General features: G+C 41.3%; 1 protein-coding gene across 1 annotated transcript in view; it reads left to right on the forward strand.

Moving 5' to 3' along the window:
* Positions 1–367: 367 nt before the first annotated feature.
* The window catches only part of LOC105942581 (coiled-coil domain-containing protein 7-like), a 192,298-nt gene continuing 172,711 nt past the window's right edge, over positions 368–19,954 (forward strand). Inside the window, exons 1-6 of the mRNA XM_058681281.1 lie at positions 368–539; positions 3,802–4,130; positions 5,811–5,894; positions 15,673–15,756; positions 17,614–17,634; positions 18,178–18,216. Coding sequence (XP_058537264.1) covers positions 3,852–4,130; positions 5,811–5,894; positions 15,673–15,756; positions 17,614–17,634; positions 18,178–18,216 — 507 coding nt within the window. The 5' untranslated portion in view covers positions 368–539; positions 3,802–3,851. The remainder of the gene's footprint in view (positions 540–3,801; positions 4,131–5,810; positions 5,895–15,672; positions 15,757–17,613; positions 17,635–18,177; positions 18,217–19,954) is intronic.

Here is a 19,954-nt window from a genome sequence, read left to right on the forward strand (position 1 = left end):
TGGGCGGTTTCCCTATGCTTCTCAAAATTTCTTGTGAAACGTATGGCATGTATTCATTTTCTGTAAATTAAGTAAAAACTGATGTGAACTGTAAAACAACAATGTACAAATACTTCCTGCCGCATTAAACCGATTTCGCTTTTGCATAAAGTAATTCTCGATGTTGTTTCGCTTTAGAGGGTATTCTCGCACACGAAGAATAGACGGAGGTTCTTTCGTCTTCCTCCAAAACACAGGCTCCCTGTTTTATTCAGATGAATACAATTATCTTTTTAGAATTATATTTATGATATAGAAAACAGATTCGCTGCATTTGACGTCGGAAGCCGCTCGCGTCTGTGACGTCTGTGACGTCTGTGATGTCATCCCGTCTGTGACGCCCCCGGAAGTGACCACCTGTGTGGGAGTGCCCCCCGAGCTCTTCCGGGGGCCTGGGAGCCGGTTTTCAGCAACGATGTGCTGGCAGAGGGCTGGCTAGCTGTTTGCGGAGGGCAGGCGTCTGTAGTGAAGCCCAGCAGATGCAGGACTTCCAACATCAGGTAAACAGGGTTTCACAGTCCCCAGCTCGTGGCCGCCTGGAGAGGGACGCCCCGAGGTGTAGGGTGAGGCTTCCCCCTCGGGGAGGGTGCCCACCCCAGCCCAGGAGTGACAGACTCCCGCAGGAAGGCACAGGGTGAGGCGGAGGCTCCCGCACCAAGGAGGGGTCAGGCACTCCCTCAAGAAAGCTTGGCATGAAGTTCCCGCTCAGGAAGGCACAAGGGGGTGGGGAGGGGGTCAGGCTTCCGCCTCAGGGCGCAGAGTGAGGCTTCCCCTTGGGGGAATCAGGGACTCCCTCAGGGCGATGCTTCCCCCTCAGGATGCCGGGTGAGGCTCCCCCAAGGGGGAATCAGAGACTCCCTCAGGGCTCAGGGTGAGGCTTCCCTGTCTGGGACAGCTTGTTTCTGGCCTGATGAGCCATAGCCTCCCTAGATGGTTCCCCCTTGGGAGATGGCTCATCTCCTGCCTGGGGTATACTTTTCTGTCAGAGAAGACTCTACTGCCCTTGGTGGAAAATTTGGAGAGTGTTGTGGGTGTTTTCTAACTCATCCTGTGCTGTTTCCTCTCCCCACTGAAGGACTTGACTTACTGTCAGGTTAAGGCATGAAGGGTGGCAATGGTGATGTACCTGGCAGGTGGATAGTGCTAGGGCCCTGCTCCTGGGGTGGCTGGGAGGACATCGGGGGCAACTACCTTGTCTTATAGCCCTCTTAAACCTTTCTGTAACTCTCCCAAGAGGCTTACCCATTTATGTCAAAATCTGCAAGCCATGGATTTTGCTTTGTCGTTGAATCACCTCCGTTAATATGTGTATTTATTAGTTTTCTGTGTATTCTTTAAGGCCAAGGAGCTGAGAATATATGTTTTCCACCAAATTTGGAAAAACTCATTATGTATTCGAATGTTTCACTGCTGTCCTTCGTCGGGCACTCCAAATACACTTAGATTGCTTGATGCATAAGCAAAACCTCCTACTCCGTTCATTGTTTTAGTGTCTTTCTGTGTTTCAATTTGGACAGTACATTATCCTGTGCCCAAGTTCAAGTCATTCGGTACTGTTTGATGTACTGTTTGATGTACAAGTTCAATTCATTCTGTACTGTCTGTTACCCTCACGTGATGAATGTTTAATGTCAGCTTTTATAATTATTTTATTTTTTTATAATGGTTATATTGTTGATATGAGTGGGAAGGATCCAGGTTTAAGGAAAATTGAGTGAACTCATTGTTTCCAAATTTGCTGTTTCTTCTTGTTTCTGGGGGAAGGGGGTAGAGAGGAGAAAGCCACACACAACTTTTCAAATGGCCCAGTACCCAGGGATGAGGAACCACCACCTCATATCAACTCAGGGTCCAGATGTATGCATGTTCCGAGGGTTCTGCCCAAGTGGTTTGGATAGTTCTGAAATGCTGTTGATTTCACCAATCCAAGAACGATGCCGCCCTGCCAATATTCATTGCTGACATGGTCAGCCTCGAGTCTCTGTTCCCCGCTGTCATTGTGTGGGGTTCCAAGTTCTTCTGCCTTGGCATCAAATGAGCTACCAATTCTTCTTTTACATCAGAGTCTGTGTCCACTGCTCCGCCTTTTTCATTAAGTTCTTGCAGATGGGCCCAAGGACCTGGGCCAGGCTACCCAAGCCTTGCTGGATGCCCCAACCCTGGGGCTCATGAACCCCAAATCCACTTAGTAGGTGGGCCCCAGGACCCGAGCCATGTGTAGATTTTATAATTTATACATCTGGGATTACATTCGTGTTCCTTTTAATGGTTTTCGCAATCTTTAGTCCTGTAGAACTTGAGTGTGGCCTGCACATGAGGTTGCTGTGGCGTGTACCCTGCCGTGTTCCAAGACCCGGCCATTTTCCCATGAGAACCATGTGCTTTCTGGATTATGAGGAAAAGATGAGGATGAAGGGTTGGCATTGTGGCTTGCAGGTAAAGCTGTTACCTGTGTCACCTTAATCAATATGGGTGCCCAGTTGAGTCCTGGCTGTTCCATTTCCAGTCCAGCTCTCTGTGAATATTCCTCGAGAAAGCAGCAGAAGACAGCCTAAGTGGCTGGGCATCCGTGTGGGAGACCCAGCTGAAGCGCCTGGCTTTCACCTCACCCAGCCTTACTCAGTACAACCATTTGGAGTGTGAACAAGCAGATAGACAATTCATTCTCTTTCCCTCTCTCTCTCCCTCTCTCCCCCTCCCTCCCTGTCCCCTTTCTCCTCCCTCAACTGTGGCTTTCAAATAAGCAGAATTTTAATCAGAATTAAAAGTACATTCTTGCACTGTTGACATGCCTTTTCCCCCAATTGCCCCATACACATTTCATTTTTGCTGAGGGTTTTCTCAACCAAAAAATTTGTTACTTATTAGGAATGTTTTCCTTCTCCATGTTGTAATTTCTGCAGAGTTGACATTGTTAATTAATCATCTCTCCATCAATTAAGCGTGTTTGGTTTTTAGTCTACCTGAAAGGCTGGAGAGGAATCTAACAACCACTGATTCACTCTGCAGGCTCCTGCAGGAGCCAGGGCTGAGCCAGGCTAGAGCTAGAAGGCTGGCTGTCATCTGGATCTCCCACCACGTCAGCACTAGGGGCACAGTCACCTGAGCTGTGATTACCTGCTTCTCAAGGTGCATTTGCAGGAAGTTCAGTCAGAAGCAGAGGTGCTGGTGCTGAGATAAGGGCAGTGTGTGTCCCTTGTATTAACTTGACCTGCTGCGTCACAGTGCCCCACCCTTCCATCATTTTAAATCAGACATCTTCATCGGTTTCCTCATTCACTTAATGAAATGCCATACATGCTGTAGCTTTAAAAAAAATTTCTCCACATAGAAAAGAAGCGAGAGTTGTAGCCAGATCCACTTGGCTCAAATGTAGCCTGTTTTAGAACTGCAAGTTCAAAATTTAGTAGATTTGTGATAGTTATCTAGTCATTCTGATTTCACTTTACACACATATTTGATGGTGATAATTATGTGTATCATCATCTTAAAAACAACAGCATTTTATTTTTTGCTATTTGGGATTAAGGGACTTTTTGATGTAAATTGAATACTTTGTTAACTATATTCGTTATTTTACCTAAGGATTTTTACTCTGATATACCAAAATTATAATTGTGGATTCCAGAGGTTGGTGGATGCACTCTGTTGCAAGCTGTTCAGAACGCTGCATCGGAAAAATAAAAGCCAGTATAGTGCGTGAATTTGATTAAAATGTCCTTATTAGTCAAATTTTGTTTCTCTCTTATGTTTTATTTGCAGGGAGAACTTCGATTTTTCATCTGCAACTTGGAAGCGAAGTCCACAGAGAAATGAAGCCTTCCAAGCACGTAACGTCCACAAGTTCTACCTGGGCAAGTGTTCCACAACTGGTGTATCAAAGAGGGCTGCTCAAGTCACCCTTGTCACACAGACTGAAAGAGAGACGTAATAGAAAACTGGCATGTGACAAAGTTGAACCCATGGTCTTAAGATCGCCACCAGCAGGAGAATCCCTTTTGCGATACGCTTTGCCTATTCCCTCGAGTAAGACACAGGAACTACTGGGGAAGGACGAAAAGATCAAGATGATCACCAAACGCCTGGGCATGGTGAGACAATGACTGATCCCTGTGTTGGGCATCAGCATATACTGAATACCCGTGTTTGAGATTTGTAACGGATGGCCCACGCAGGGAAATCTGGAGTAAAGCAATTCCAGGCTTGCCAATCTTCTCCCTTTGGAATAATGAATGTTTAACTTCTCTAGAAATGAATTATGTTAGCACAAGGGTGATGTCTACTAAAGAAAATTGTTAGGAACTCATGCCCAGGATTTTGATAGAGATGGGTGATGGTATACTCTGTCTAGCTTGACCAAAGTTCCAGAACTCCGACAGGAAAGCAGGTATTGAGCACAAACCACATAGTACAGGCAGTCAGGGAGGGTGGGCTACTCCTGTCAGTGGATGAGTGTAACCCTTCAGCAATTCAGCTTCTCAGATGCCACACGAAGGGCAACCTTGCAAGCAGAGCTTTCAAAGGTAAACCTTTCAGGGCCTGGCACGGTGGGCCTAGTGGCTAAAGTACTTGCCTTGCACGCACCCGGATCGCATACAGGTGCTGGTTTGTGTTCTGACTACTCCACTTTCATTCAAGCTCCCTGCTTGTGGCTTGGGGAGGCAGTCGAGGATGGCCCAAAGCCTTGGGACCCTGTACCCGCAAGGGAGACCTGGAGGAGGCTCCTGGCTCCTGGCTTCAGATTGGCTCAGCTCTGGCCGTTATGGCCACTTGAGGAGTGATCCAGTAGATGGAAAATCTTTTGTTTCTCTGTCTCCTCTCTGTAAATCTGACTTTCCAAAAACAAAAACAAAAGCCGCGTCTCCATTTCATACAACTTTAGCTTGCAGTGAGGAAAAAAACACCCTTTTTTGTGTGTGTGTTTCATTTATACAGTCATCTAAAATTGAACTGTAAATACATCAGTTATCACACAAGAGCAATGAAAAGCATGAGTGTGAAATGTAACATCAAGCTTCCAAACCACAAGTTTGTTTACATTTCTTGGGTTATGCTAAAAAAAAGTTCCTTTAAAATACATTACTTTTAGGGCCCAACACAATGGATCAGTGGCTGAATCTTGCTTTGCACATGCTTGGATCCCATAAAGGCACTGGTTCTTGTCCTGGCTGCTGCAATTCCCTATTGGCTTCCTGCTTGTAGCCTGGGAGGGCAGTGGAGGATGGCCCATAGGTTAGGGACCCTGCACCAATGTCAGGGGCCCGGAGGAGGTTTCTGGCTGTGGATCAAATCAGCTCAGCTCTGGCTGTGATGGCCACTTGGGGAGTGAGCCAGTGGACCGAGGCTCTTTCTGTAATTCTGCCTTTCCAATAAACAACAACAAAACTTCATGTAAAAAATGTATTACTTTTGGTGTTCTTACTTCTATTTGTATGACTCCCTTTAGAGGAGGAAAACAAGGACTCATCAGTTGAGGACTACTTACCTAATCCATGAACCATTCCTAAGCAGAATCTTGCCTTTCTAGGTAGCTATCAGCACAGAAATGGTAGACTCATGAAGAGTATTTTTTCCTGGCGAGCAAGGTCAAGGAATGTCTTGGCTGCCATATGATGATGTAAGATGAGATAAGATGAAAAATATGAGGTTTTTTCCTATGTCAAGTCTTAATAGTGTGTAATATGTGCAAGTCTAATATTAACAAAGTCCTGGAACAATAGAATCAATTTTAAATTATGAAAAGTGTTTAATTTGTTTTGATTTTTTTGCAGCTCGTTTCTAGTTTGGAAGAAACGTTTGGGTTAAACACTCAAGAAGGAGAAGAAGAAACAGCTATAGAACCTCAGCAGGAAGAGGTAACCGTACCTGTGAGAACACATAACTGAAACAGAGATATTAATGCTGAAAAGAACTAGATTTTCTTTTAGACTTCATACATGTTCTGAGAATAAATTCCCCATCCATCAAAACAATTGTCTTATGGAACTTGAAAATGGTATGCTTATATTTTTTCATTTTATTTATTATTTTTTTAAAAAGATTTATTTATTTTTATTGCAAAGTCAGATATACAGAGAGGAGAGACAGAGAGGAAGATCTTCTGTCCGATGATTCACTCGCCTAGTGACCACAACGGCCGGTGCTGCACCGATCCAAAGCCAGGGACCTGGAACCTCTTCTGGGTCTCCCATGTGGGTGCAGGGTCCTAAAGCTTTGGACCATCCTCGACTGCTTTTCCAGGCCACAAGCAGGGAGCTGGATGGGAAGTGGAGCTGCCGGGATTAGAACCGGCGCCCATATGGGATCCCGGGGCATTCAAGGCGAGGATTTTAGCCGCTAGGCCACGGCGCCAGGCCCTATTTTTTATTTTAAAACTACTTCAAATTTATTAATGAATATTTGTGTCTTTTGCCTACTTGGAATAAAAATATCAAGTGTAGGCATGGTTTAGGCTGTTGTCCCAATACATGTGTTCTGTGGCATTTTAAAAATGTTGTCTTGTATTTCTACCTTGATAGATAAAATAAAAGGAACAAATAAAATCAGATTTTAACATATGTTTATTGTGTACATTAAAGTAATGCAATAGTTAAGGCAACTATATGGTTTGTGTCTGTCAACCTATTTATGGATTTTGCATATTTCTCAATATGTAGTTGCAATATACATACTTGGCAAGACTTTTCACAGTCATCTGTCTTTTCTTAGGGAGTTTTATGTCTGTGTTTATTGTAAGTTTTGATTGCACGTTTATTCAGTGTCTTGCTATGTATATTCAAATCCTAGACTAAGGCCAACCTTGCCGTCAAAACGTAAAGATAAACCTTTCTTGATTTTTATGCTTTTTAGTTAACTCTTCTCTGTGCTTAAAAATAATTTTAGCCCTGAGTGTTGGGGAAAAATACCCTTTTTGTACTTCTTTTTGCGCAGTGACCCAAGGAAATCATGTTATGCCCTTAGTATTTGGGCTACAAGTGGGAGGATTAGGGGAATGGGGCTAGTCCATCATTGACATACCAGCAATGCAACGTCAGTTATTTGTCTTTGAGACAATTCTTAGAGTGAACTTGATCTGGGTGGGAAGTTTCTGGGTTTCCTCATTGTAATATTAATATATTTCGAAGTATTTGTGACCATATATTTACTGTGTATATCCTAGAATAGCATATAGTTTCATCTAACTTGCTTATCTAGCCTGGCATTCTGTCTTTTTAATTGGTGCTTAGTTTACTTATTTAAACTCCATGTCATTTAGCTCAAATGGAATGCTAACTAATATGGTGGTTAATTTATTGTCTTCCTGGTTGCTTCAATTTATACATTCTTTGCCCCTTTGTTCCTTTTCTCTGTGTTGGTTAATTTTTATGCACATTTTAGTATTTCAGCTTATTTACTCTTTTAAATAAAACTTTTTATGCCTGCTCAGGAAACTTACTGTGTATCTTAAACATCACAGCTTATCTTGAATTGCCGCTTGATTTTTAATGTGTGAAACTTACAGCAGTATAATCGCATTGGTCCTTGCTGCTTTGTGTGTGTTATATTATTGCTCCCCTGCCTTATCTGACTGTTTTTAAGATTTTAGTCTTTGGTATTGAGTGGCGTGATGATAGACGTCTAGGTGAAATTTTCTGTTCACGTATTCTGCTTTGAGTACAGCGATTGAGTCTGTCAAATTTTTTCACTGATTTTTCTCAACTTATGATTTCTTCAAATATTTTACTACTGCTTCTTCCTCTTTTCATGCGAGTCCAACTACTCATGTAGTAGACTTCTTGTTTAGTAAGAAGTAACTCATACTATGTTTCTTTATTTTGATGTTTTCTTGTTTCTCTGCTTTACTTTGGATGGTATAAACCTATCTTGAAGTTCACTTATCCATTTTTTTTTTAGTTTCTATTATGCTATAAAATTCTACCTGATAAATATTTGATACAATTTTCACAACCTGGGGCTACCTTTTGGTTCATGTTTTGAAGTTGAAGTTTTTATGTGTCTTCTACTGTCATCCTTCTCTTCACTTTTTCTGTTTTCCTAAAATTTCTTCGATGTTATCAATAATAGGTTAAGGGTTTTTTGGTGCTAATTCTATTATCTATCTGACCAGCATGTTTCTTTGCATGGTTATGTCATTTTTGAAATTATTTTTGACAGTATACTATAACCTGTAATTAAAAAAAAATGTATGTTTTTGAAAGGCAGAGAGAGCAAGATCAAGAGATCTTCCACCCACTGTTTCTCCCCCTCAGAGTTCCTCCTACAGCCAAAAAAGGGCCAGGCAGAGTCTGGGAGCCAGGAACTTAGTGCAGCTCTCCCATGTAAGTGGCAGGTACACAAGTTCTTACCACGTTGCCTGTTTTTCCCTAAGTGTTTATTAGTAGGACTTTGACACTGAATGCGGTACAAGAATTGAATTCGGCAATCTGATGTGGGAGTGAACACCAGAGCTAACATCTAAACTGCTGTACCGAATACCCTTTTGTCTTTTGAGGGGGTTTCATAGACCTTCACATATTTTGCAAATTTTTAAAATTTTTACTTCCTTTTTTTTTTTTGGTGTTTTTAGGACGTGTGTGTATGTGTCTGTGTGTATGTCTGTGTGTGTAGGCGGAGAGGAGTGAGAGAGAGAGAGAGAGAGACCAACCCTCTTCTATTATTTACTGACTTAGTTCTTGGAATGCTCAGAGCTGGTCCAGGAGTGTTAGAACCCAAGCAGGTCTACCACATGGTTGTCAGGCACCTAAGCATTGAACCATTGCTTGCTCTGAGGGTATATATTTACTACAGTGCAAACATTGTATATGAAGCTATTATGGTGTTGTATTGTTTCATTTTCCAAAAAAAAAAAAATAGTAATAAGCCTGTTCTTTATCTGGTGAACGTCTCATCTCTTAGAATTGAATTGGCCTGGAGTGTGTTCAACATTAACCTTTCATTAGGTTAACTTCTCGTCTGATTTTTGAGATCTAATATTAAAAAGAAATTTGAGAATCAGATAGAGACTGGATCTGTGATCTTGCATTGCTTTAGAAAATAGTAGGAGGAAGCAGGAGAGAGCAAGCACTCCCATCCACGGATTCACACCCCAAGTGCCCAAAATGTCCGGGTCTGGGCCATGCCACACCTAGGAACTGGGAACTCAATCCAGGTCCCCCATGTGTGTGGGAGAGATTTGAGTATATGAGTCAATGTTTACTTCCTCTCAGGCTGTCATCAATGGGAAGCTGATGTCAGGAGCCAAAGAAGAGTGGCAAACCTAGACATTCCTACTGGGATCCAGAATTCTAACCACTTCCTTAAGCACTAGATTATATGCCTTTAATCTTCCTGATATAATTATTTGTAAATCATTTTGACATTTTGATTCAGTTCACCATACAAACATTCAGGATAACGTGACTCAGCTTTCTAGAAGTGTATACAAGTCTATGTGAGGGCATATTTGTTTATTTATCTTGGGTAATAGAGCAGAAGTGGTGGCTTACATTGTAAATATGTCTAATTTAACAAACAGCTACCAAACTATTTCACAACATAGCCGTACAGTTTTATATACCTGTAAATTGTGAATGAGAATTCCAGTGGCTTTTTGTTATTATCAGAGATTGCTGTTTGACAGTCTTAAATTTGAGTTAATCTAGTGAATACACCTATTTTTATACCACATTCTTGGCAACATTCAAGTGGGAAAGGATTTGGTTGGAGAAAAAAAAATGGTTGGATTGAGTTAAGACTTTTGCTTTGGAAACCGTCCTCATCCCAGTGTACCTGCCAGGCTAACTGGCTGTTACAGGATCACTTGGTTTGCTTCATAATTTACATTTTTATGTCAGCAGAGGGCCTCCCTCCTTCCAGCATTCAACTTTTAGGTGTGGAAATGGCTCTGTTGGCTCATCTGTTAAGTGCTTGCTCTGTGGAGTTCAATCTACATGTCTTTTTTGTGTGTGTGTTCTTTTCAGTATCCCAAGGAAATGCATAAACATTCTTGAGTGTTATTCTTGCCAGTTGGCTCTGTCTGCAACCTCCAGAACTCGTGAACAGCAGCGGTGTGAAATTAGGCATCCTTGGTTGGCTCCGGATCTTATTGGATTTGCTGCCAGCATCTTCCCATTCAGTATGGTAGTGGCTTTGGATTTTTGTATTTTGTCTTGTGTGAAGAAATGTTCTTCTCATACCCAGTTTGCATGAAGCTATAATAATGAAAGGATGTTGTATTTTGTGTTATGCTTTTTCTGCATCTCATGAGATAATCACATGGTGTTTATTCTTCCATTTGTCAATACTATGTATCACATTGATTGATTTGTTATGTTGAACCGTGCCTTGGTGAATGACCTTTCTGATTTGATGTTGGATTTTATTATTTATTTTTTAAAGGTTTATTTCATTTTTATTGGAAAGTCAGATATACAAAGAGGAGGAGAGACAGAAAAAAAGATCTTCTGCCTGTTGATTAATGCCCCATGCAGCCCCAATGGCTGGAGCTGAGCCAATGTGAAGCCAGGAGCTTGGAGCCTATTCCAAGTCCCCCATGTGGGTGGCAGGGTCTCAAGCATTTGGACCATCTTCCACTGGTTTTCCAGGCCACAAGCAGGGAGCTGGATGGGAAGTGGGTCGGCCAGGAATAGAACCGGTGCCCATATGGGATCCTGATGTGTGCAAGACGAGTTTATCTGCTAGGCTACTGTGCAGGCCTGTGATGTTGGATTTGATTAGCTAGTAATTTGTTGAGAATCTTTGTACTTTGCATCTGTGTTCAGAAAACATATTGGTGTATAGTTCCTTTTCTCCCTCTTCCTATCTCTGTCTTTTTTGGATCGCTTTTGGATGCTGACCTAGGAGGATACCCTCCCTTTAACTTTTTAGTAGAACTCTTCTTTTTTATTATTTATTTAATAATACAGTTCCGTAAGCTCTGGGATTTCCTTTCCCCTCTCCTCAAATTCATTCCCCTCACTGATTTTCCCCATATTGTTTTAGTGTAGTTGTTCAAAAAGTCGTAAGTCCAACATTCTGCTGTTTAAGTGTATTCTGACATTGTAGTAATGGATAATCTCAGATAGTCCAGCATCCTATTGTCAACATACATGTTTTTTACATTTTTTTTGCGAAAATTTTATTTTGAAATTTTACAGTACAATTTCATAGAGACTGGAATCTGCCCCTCAATATCCCACTTCCTGACTGATTTTCCTCAAGTTGCCTCAATAGTATAGTCCTTTACAAGGAGTCATCATTTTCATCAGTCTGTTATTTAACTGTTCCCTGACATTGCTGGTACAGACAGTGTCAGACAGTCCAGCATCCCATTGTCTACACATTTCCAACAGTTTCAATGGGAGTCAGTCTTTGATTTGGAAGCAAGGATGCATATTGCATTGTTGTATCCCCACATCTGGATACAGTAGTTCCTATTACTCCATCACTCTACATTCCCTTAAATAAGAAGCCACAAAATAAGGTCAACAATTGGTATGAATTAGAACAACAATAACAACAAAATTACAGCACCATGGAATGGAAAAAAATGTGCCACCGAATAACCAACGCATGGGTGGAAAAGGAGAACAGATAAGTCTCTTCAGTAAAATGATGCCATTCTCCATGTTGATCTCCACAGGGGCTGTTCTAGCCTACACTCTCACCAGTAGTGAAGGACAGTACCTTTTCCCCCACATCCGTGCCAGCAGGTGTTGTTAGTAGAGTTGTGAATGTAGGCCAGTCTCACTGGAGCTAGGTGGTACCTCAACATGTTTTAATTTGTTATCTCCTTGATGACTAGGGAGCCTGAGCATCTCTTCATATGTCTGTTAGCCATTTGAATCTGTTCTTTTGAAAAATGTCCGTTCATTTCCTTTGTCCATTTTTTTAAAAAAGATTTACTTTTACTGGAAAGGTGGTATACAGAGGAGGAGAGACAGAGAGGAAGATCTTCCGTCCAATGATTCATTCCCCAAGTGGCCACAATGGCTGGAGCTGAGCCAACAGAAGCCCGGAGCCAGGAGCTCTTCCAGGTCTCCCACGTGGGTGCAGGGTCCCAAGGCTCTGGGCCGTCCTCTACTGCTTTCCCAGGCCACAAGCAGGGAGCTGGATGGGAAACAGGGCTGCCGGGATTAGAACCGGCGTCCATATGGGATCCCAGGGCGTTCAAGGCGAGTGGAGGACTTTAATCACTATACTATCATGCCGGGCCCATCCTTTGTCCATTTTTAACAGTTTTTTTTTGTTTGTTTGTTTAGAAGCTCTTTGTAAATTCTGGATATTAGTCCCCTATCAATTGTGTAGTGTGCAAAATTTTCTCCCATTCTGTTGGTTGCTTCTTCACTTTTTTGTTTCCTTTGGTGTATAGGAGCTTTTTAGTTTGACACAGTATGATTTGTTCATTTTGGCTTTGACTCACTGTGCTTTTGGCATCTTTTCTATTAAAAAAAGATTCATTTTATTGTAAAGTCAGAGACACAGAGAGTAGAGAGAGAAAAAGATCTTCCATCCATTGATTCACTCCTCAAGCGGCCACAACGGTTGGAGCTAAGCCAATCTGAAGCCAGGAGCCAGGAGCCTCTTCTGGGACTTCCACACGGGTACAGGGTCTCAAGGCTTTGGGCTGTCCTCTCCACTGTGTTCCCAGGCAGAAGCAGGGAGCTGGATGGGAAGCAGGGCTGTTGGGATTGGAACCAGTGCCCATACGGGATCCAGGTGCATGCAATACGAGGACTTCAGCTTCTAGGCTACCATGCCAGATCCTTGGTGTCTTTTTCTAAAAAGTCTTTCCACGTTCTTGTTTCTCGAAAAGTGCTTCCTATATTTTCCTTTAACAGTTTGATGGTTTCTGAGTGCAGATTTCGGTCCTTGATCCATTTAGAGCTGGTTTTTGTACAGTGTGACAGTGCGGGTCTTGCTTCTTAATTCTGCAAGCTGCTATCCATTTGTCCCAACAGCATTTGTTGAATCCATCAGGCTTTTCCCCTGGATTCTTTTCAGTTTTTTTTTTTTTGAAATTATAATCATACATTTCATCAGTCTCTAAATGTTCACATTCTAATAGTGACATGTTTCTTTTAAGAAGTTATGTTGTCTTTTTCTTTCTTGTATTTCTACATTTGTTTTTAGGCATTTGTTGAAAGAGTTGCTTTTCTCGTTTTGCAGTTTGTAAAAATTATTTCATTGATATAAACAGAACAAGTGCTGCAGATTTCACAGCACAGTTTCAGAAGCGTCAGGATACTTTCTCCATGACCTTCCTGCCTGTGTTCTTCATCCTCCCTCTGTCGTATTTCTTTCCCAGATTTTTACAATGGTATACTTTGAGTTCACTTCTCAGTCAGAGGTTTAATACTCTCAACAACTTGAAAACAGAAAACAAAACCAAGACAAAAACCTAATGTTCTTTAGATGTATTGATAAAGGCTGTAAGCAGGAATTTTCAATGTCCATCTCACTTCTCCATTTTTAAAAAGATTAATTTGCTTTTTTTGGAAAAAGCAGATTTACAGAAAGAGGGAGAGACAGAGAGATCTTCCATCCACTGTAGTCTCAGTGGTTGAAGCTGAGCCATTCCGAAGCCAGGATCCAAGAACTTCACTGATTCTCCCATGCGGGTACAGGGTCCCAAGGCCTTGGGCCATCCTCCACTGTTTTCCTGGGTCACAGACAGGGAGCTGGATGGGAATGGAGCAGCCAGGACACAAACCAGCACTTGTATGGGATCCTGGTGCTTGCAAGGCAGATTATTAACCAATTGAGTCATTGTACTGGGCCCCTCACTTTTATATTTTTGTACTTTTTATTAGTTATCGCTTATCATAGAGAATTTGTCTTTTTCGAACTGGCTTATTTCACTAAGCATAGTGGTTCCCAATTGCATCATTTTGTTTTGAAAGATAGGATTTCATTCTTTTGGCTGAGTAAAATTCAATCATGTAAATACACCACATTGTTTTAATGCGGTCTCCCATTGATGGACGTCTGAGTTAATTCTGTGTTTTAGCTGTTGTGAATTGCGCTGCGTGAACATGAATGTATGAAAAACTGTTGTATGCTGATTTCATTTCTTTTGGGTAAATTCCTAAGGGTGGGAGGACTGCGTTACTTGCAAATCTGATGATTTTAAACTTTAAGCCATGCTTCTATGCGTTAGTGGGGTGTCAGCTGCTTCGTTGGGTATCGTGAAGCTGGGATCTCTTCCAGCTTGGCTTCAGGAGCTGTGTACCTGCTGGTTGCTGTGTGGTTGCACTTTTCCATGCTGCTTGGCATGCCCTTTCTTTCTTCTGTCAGATTTCCCCTGCAAACTTCTCTTTCACTGTCCCTGGTTATCTACTTCCTTTGCCTTCTTCTGTCAACTGCCCCTGCTCTGAATCAGCAAGTATGTCCCCTATTCAGCCATCCTCGACATCCAGTGGTTTGTGTATAAACCACTGTTCTAGTAGAAGAAAATCATGAAACTTAATCTGTTTGTCCCCACAACATTTTATATTTCCTGTTAGACAAGCTTGAATGACTATATCTAGCTCTTGGCAAGTATACTTAGAATCAAAGTTCACAGAGTCTTGTAGAGATGTTTTGAATGCAGGGCACTGTGTGGCACTCAGGGATTGCAGGCTTCTAGGGTTGTAATGCTTGATCAGCTCCAGCCAGATAAGAGAGTGGGCAAGCAGAACTATCACTGGGTATATGCTGTTGGTTGGCCACGCTCCAGAATATACTGTCTTCCTCCTGTTTTCCTTGGGAGAATTTCCTACTATAGAAATTGAATCACAAGTCTTATGTTCTTTTTTTTTTATTGGCATTATTTATTTATTTATTTATTTTTAAATTATTTATTATTTTTACTTCATTAATTATATTGTATTATGTGACACAGTTACATAGGTACTTGGGTTCTCCCCACCCCTCCCCAAACCCTCCCACCATGGTGGATTCCTCCACCTTGTTGCATAACCACAGTTCAAGTTCAGTTGAGATTCCCCCATTGCAAGCGTATACCAAACATAGAGTCCAGCATCTTATTGTCCAGTCAAGTTCAAAGGCTTCTTAGGTATACCCTCTCTGGTCTGAAGACAGAGCCAGCAGAGTATCATCCCAGTCAATTGAAAGCTCCAACATACCATCAGCAAAAATTTACATCACTATGGAATTAATTGACATAGTAATGAGTAACCAACATGTTAAAAGTAAATGCGAGTTCCCAGCCACCTTCTGTGACCACCTCACCTACACTTCAATTTTAGTTTATACACAACATATTACATTCATAACATAACATGTTATACATAACATCATATCATCTTAAATTAAGGCAAACATGTGGTATTTAACCTTTTGGGATTGGCTCATTTCCCTTAGCATTATGGTTTCCAGTTTGGCCCATTTGGTCACAAAGAACTGCATTTTGTTTTTTTTAATAGCTGAGTAGTATTCCATGGAGTAGATGAACCATAGCTTTCTTATCCAATCCTCTGTTGATGGGCATTTTGGTTGCTTCCATGTTTTTGCAATTACTGTTCTTTTTAATTGAAATAGCCTAAATGATACCAAGAACGAAGTTTTTAAAGGTAAATAAATTAAAAGTAGAATGGTACGACTATGCCTTCTGAAACGAATGTGAATTGATGTTTTTCTGTTCTTTGTTTTAAGGTTGAGGAGAATATGAAATCATTCTTGATGTGTTGTTCACATTTAGCAGCGCAGCTGGAATCAGCAGTTAAACAGGAACATAACGTATGTATTCTGTTAAACTGTCATGTATATAGTTTTAAAACTTGACTGATATATCCTGTCAGCAACATTAGCTACAGACTCGATGCTTGATGTATGAACAGAGCGAAATCGAATAGAGCCACTTGTGAGAGGTACCATATAATAAATGGAACTACAAAGCAGGGTAGTTTAAAAGAAACACAGATCTGTCATGAAAAATCATGAAGAGGGCCCGGCAGCGTGGCCTAGAGGCTGAAGTCCTCGCCTTGAACGCCCCGGGATCCCACATGGGCACCGGTTCTAATCCCGGCAGCTCCACTTCCCATCCAGCTCCCTGCTTGTGGCCTGGGAAAGCAGTCGAGGACGGCCCAATACATTGGGACACTGCACCCGTGTGGGAGACCCGGAAGAGGTTCCAGGTTCCTGGCTTCTGATAGGTGTGCATCGGCCCGTTGCAGCTCACTTGGGGAGTGAATCATCGGACGGAAGATCTTGCTCTCTGTCTCTCCTCCTCTCTGTATATCTGGCTGTAATAAAATGAATAAATCTTTAAAAAAAAAAAAAGAAAAATCATGAAGAATCCTAACCTGTGATAATGTAGTATGAAATATTATCAAGCATCCCAATTAGACTCTCATATGATACGGTTCTTGGAGTTATCAGACTAACGATGTGATCAATATGCTAAGTTTTGAATCAGTGTGCTAAGTGTTTTCATGAATAAAATAGATGTGATACCAAGAGATGAATTACTAAGAAACAAGTCTAAGACATTCCTGGAAGTTAAAAAGAAAAAGAATAATACGTTGAAATGAAAAAAACCTTTAATGGGCTTACCGATGGACTGGACACCAATAAGGAAAAAATGTTAAGTTGAGGATAGCTCCGTCAAAGTTGCCAACACAGAAAGGATTTTAAAATATGCTAAAATTAGAGAACATTCGAAATCTCTGGGAAGTTACAAATATCGTAATGCATGCATAATGAAAAGAAGAAGCATAAGGGAGAAAAAGGAGTATAAGAAATAAAAGAAATATGTGACACAGTAGGAATTTTACTGAAAATTTCCCTGAATTAATGACAACGAAATGTACTTCCTAGAAGCCTAAACGCCCAAGCATCATAAATGGTAAATCAGAACCATTCTCCTGAGCACAGTTTCAGACGTTTGAATGTGAGAGGTAAAGTCATTGAGAAAGCTACTGCCCTCTAGCTACAAAAAGTGTTTGAATTGATTTACACTTTTTCCATCAGGTTCAAAGACAGTAAGGAAGGCTTAGATAACTTTGGAGTCTCACTTCGTGGTAGAACGAACGATGTTAATCCAGGATAATATGCCTCAGTGGACATTGTTTTACAAACCTGTAGATAACTGAAAGCATTTTGCTTCATTCATGGAATCTTATTTGTTTTGGCTTTTTGTCTAGAGGGTCTCAAACTCATTTGCTTAGGTCTGTTCTTTTTGATAATTTCACCTAGTGATCCTGGAACTTTGAATATGAAAGCAATCACCTAGAGGATTAGATAGTTGCTAGCTCCATGGCCTGGGTTTCTCATTCTGTGGACTGTTAGTGCTTGTCAAATAGACACTCAGTGGAGGCGTTTAAATCTTACTCCTGATTTGTATTAAGAAAAAAAAGATACAATGAATTATGCAAATTGTTGTGGGACCTGAAATTATTTTTTTATTCTGGAAGAAGTCGTCTAGAAGAGGTGGATTACAAACATTAGGTATAAAACTAGAATTATAAACTGCAGATCTATAAGATTTTATTTTAGCAATTAGTCCATGTTTGTGATTGAAACTTTAAAAAACCCTAAACTAAGTATGGGAGAAATTTTATTTTTACATGTGCTATTTAAATCTTTATTTTCCAGATTCTGCGATCTCTTTCTAAGGTATGTTCAAAGCGTTACAATTTGAACATTTTGAAACCTAATAGAGAAAATATATAAATGAATTCTAATTTTCAGAATTACAAAAAATATTTGAGATGCGGAGAGAGAGAGAGAAATGAAGAAGTACATACAGACAGCAATTGCATCCACTGGTTTTTCCTCACATTTCCTTCAACAGCTGGGATTAGGTTGAACTGTAGCCAGAAGCTAGGACTTGGTCCAGGTGTCCTACATGGGAGACTGGGACCCTGCTTATTGAGCATCAGTGTTGGAGAGCAGTCGTCAAGAGCTGTAGCTGGGAATTGAATCTGGCTTGCAGAATGCCATCATCTTAGCTGACTAAGGTGTTCATGTTTTGGGGAGGATAACTCTGAGATCCACTGCTCATTTTATGTTACCTTCATCTTACTGTGAAGTGTAAATGATGTCCTGATTAGGACTGATACGTGATAGGTGAAGAGTGACAGACGGAGCACACATAAATGCATGCACATTAATATGCAGAAATTCACTTGTTATTAATTGCTTCTTTTTCTATTTTTTTTAAAGTGGTTTCATGGACAAGTCAGTCAGGTGTATGAAGTAAGTATTTGTTAACTGTTAAATAACATTTTAACTTTTGTGAAAACCAGTTTGAAGTGTGTAGAATTTAAAAAAATGTGAGCACTGATCATAAATCTTTTAATTTAGATGAAGAATACGTGCATACCATGTGTCTCAATAATTTACATGTGTTACCACACATATGATATGCTCCATGACTGATAGATTTTTCTGTCCTAAAGTTGAATAATTTAAACTTGAATGATTTTTAACATGTATAGAAGAGTGACAAGAGAATTTATTAATCTTAAAATTGTTCCTGGGCCCGGCATGGTAGCTTAGCCTTGCATACAGCTGGATCCCACATGGGTGCTAGCTCTAATCCCACACAGCCCTGCTTCCCATCCAGCTCCCTGCTTGTGGCCTGGGAAAGCAGTGGAGGACAGCCCAAAGCCTTGGGACCCTGTACTCACATTGAAGAACCAGAAGAGGCCCTTGGCTCCTGGCTTCAGATTGGCTTAGCTCCAACCATTGTGGCCGCTTGAGGAGTGAATCATTGGACAGAAGATCTTCCTTTCCGTCTCTTCTCCTCTCTGTGTAGTATATCTGACTTTCTAATAAAAATAAAATAAATGGTTTTTTAAAATGCTTGCAATACTTGCACCGATATAAAAGTATATATTTAACTTTATATTATTTTTACTGATGTTCTTTTATACTTTTAATATTAGGCACTTTGCCATAGTTTTGAGAGCTATTGACCTTAGTCCTTAGGGGGGATTTTCACTGTATATGCTGTTAATATGACAGAATAATTCAGAATAGTGTTGGTGATTTACAGTGTGATTGCTGTTCTCTCTTGGCTGTGCATGTGTTTATTCAGATTAAACAATTATGTATTGCAGAGAGTGTTCACTGAAAAGAGATTCATCTCTTTAAGATTTTAAATTGAAGAGTAAATAGGTAGAGTCGAGATGGCAGAATAGGGTAAGGACAAGTTTAAACAGATGGAAAAACATTTAATCAGGATGAAGCAGAGAGGACACATTCCAGGAAATAGGAAAGGACAGAACAACAGCAGAGGGGTACCTTGAGACTGACAGACGCAGGAAAGCAGCAAACACAATGGTGTGGTGTTGCAGTGACTGATACTCCAGCGGCATTCAGCCAATAGCAATCTGAACACCACCAGCAGCTGGAACTCCACCAGCATCCAGGTGGGAAGGGACTTTCACTGAGAGCTTGGGAGGTGAACCCAAAGAACCGTCCATCCTGCTGGTCCATTTGATTTGACCAGGAGCAGAGATAGAACAGCAGATCCCAGATGGGCAGTGCGAGAACAGAGTGGATTTCACAGCCCATTCAGTCCCAGAGCTGAATTGGGCGCCATTTTGCTTAAGGAGGCAAAGGCAAGGAAGAGGACTGATCAAACGCTGAGCTGGTAGTGAACTCATTTCTGACTCAGTGAACTGCATCAATGTGGCACTCTACAGGTTCCATGCAAGACAGTTCTGGGTAGCCCTCAGATCTGATGGCCAGCGGATCAAGAACACTAGTCGTGGTATATCGGGTGCCATTTTGTACACTGTGGCAATAGCTTTAGGACTGCAGGGGACAACAGTGAACTGTGCATGTGCTGAGCTCGCAAGAACTCACTTGAGTTCCGTGGATTGCACTGGTCGCACATGAAAATAATACAGCTGTGGCATCGTGTGGGTCGAACTAGGTCCGTGTGGCACCCAGAACTAATGTCCAACAGGTTCTGGCAAGATCCGCG

The sequence above is a fragment of the Ochotona princeps genome, chromosome 25, assembly GCF_030435755.1.
Source record: "Ochotona princeps isolate mOchPri1 chromosome 25, mOchPri1.hap1, whole genome shotgun sequence".
NCBI lineage: Eukaryota > Metazoa > Chordata > Mammalia > Lagomorpha > Ochotonidae > Ochotona > Ochotona princeps.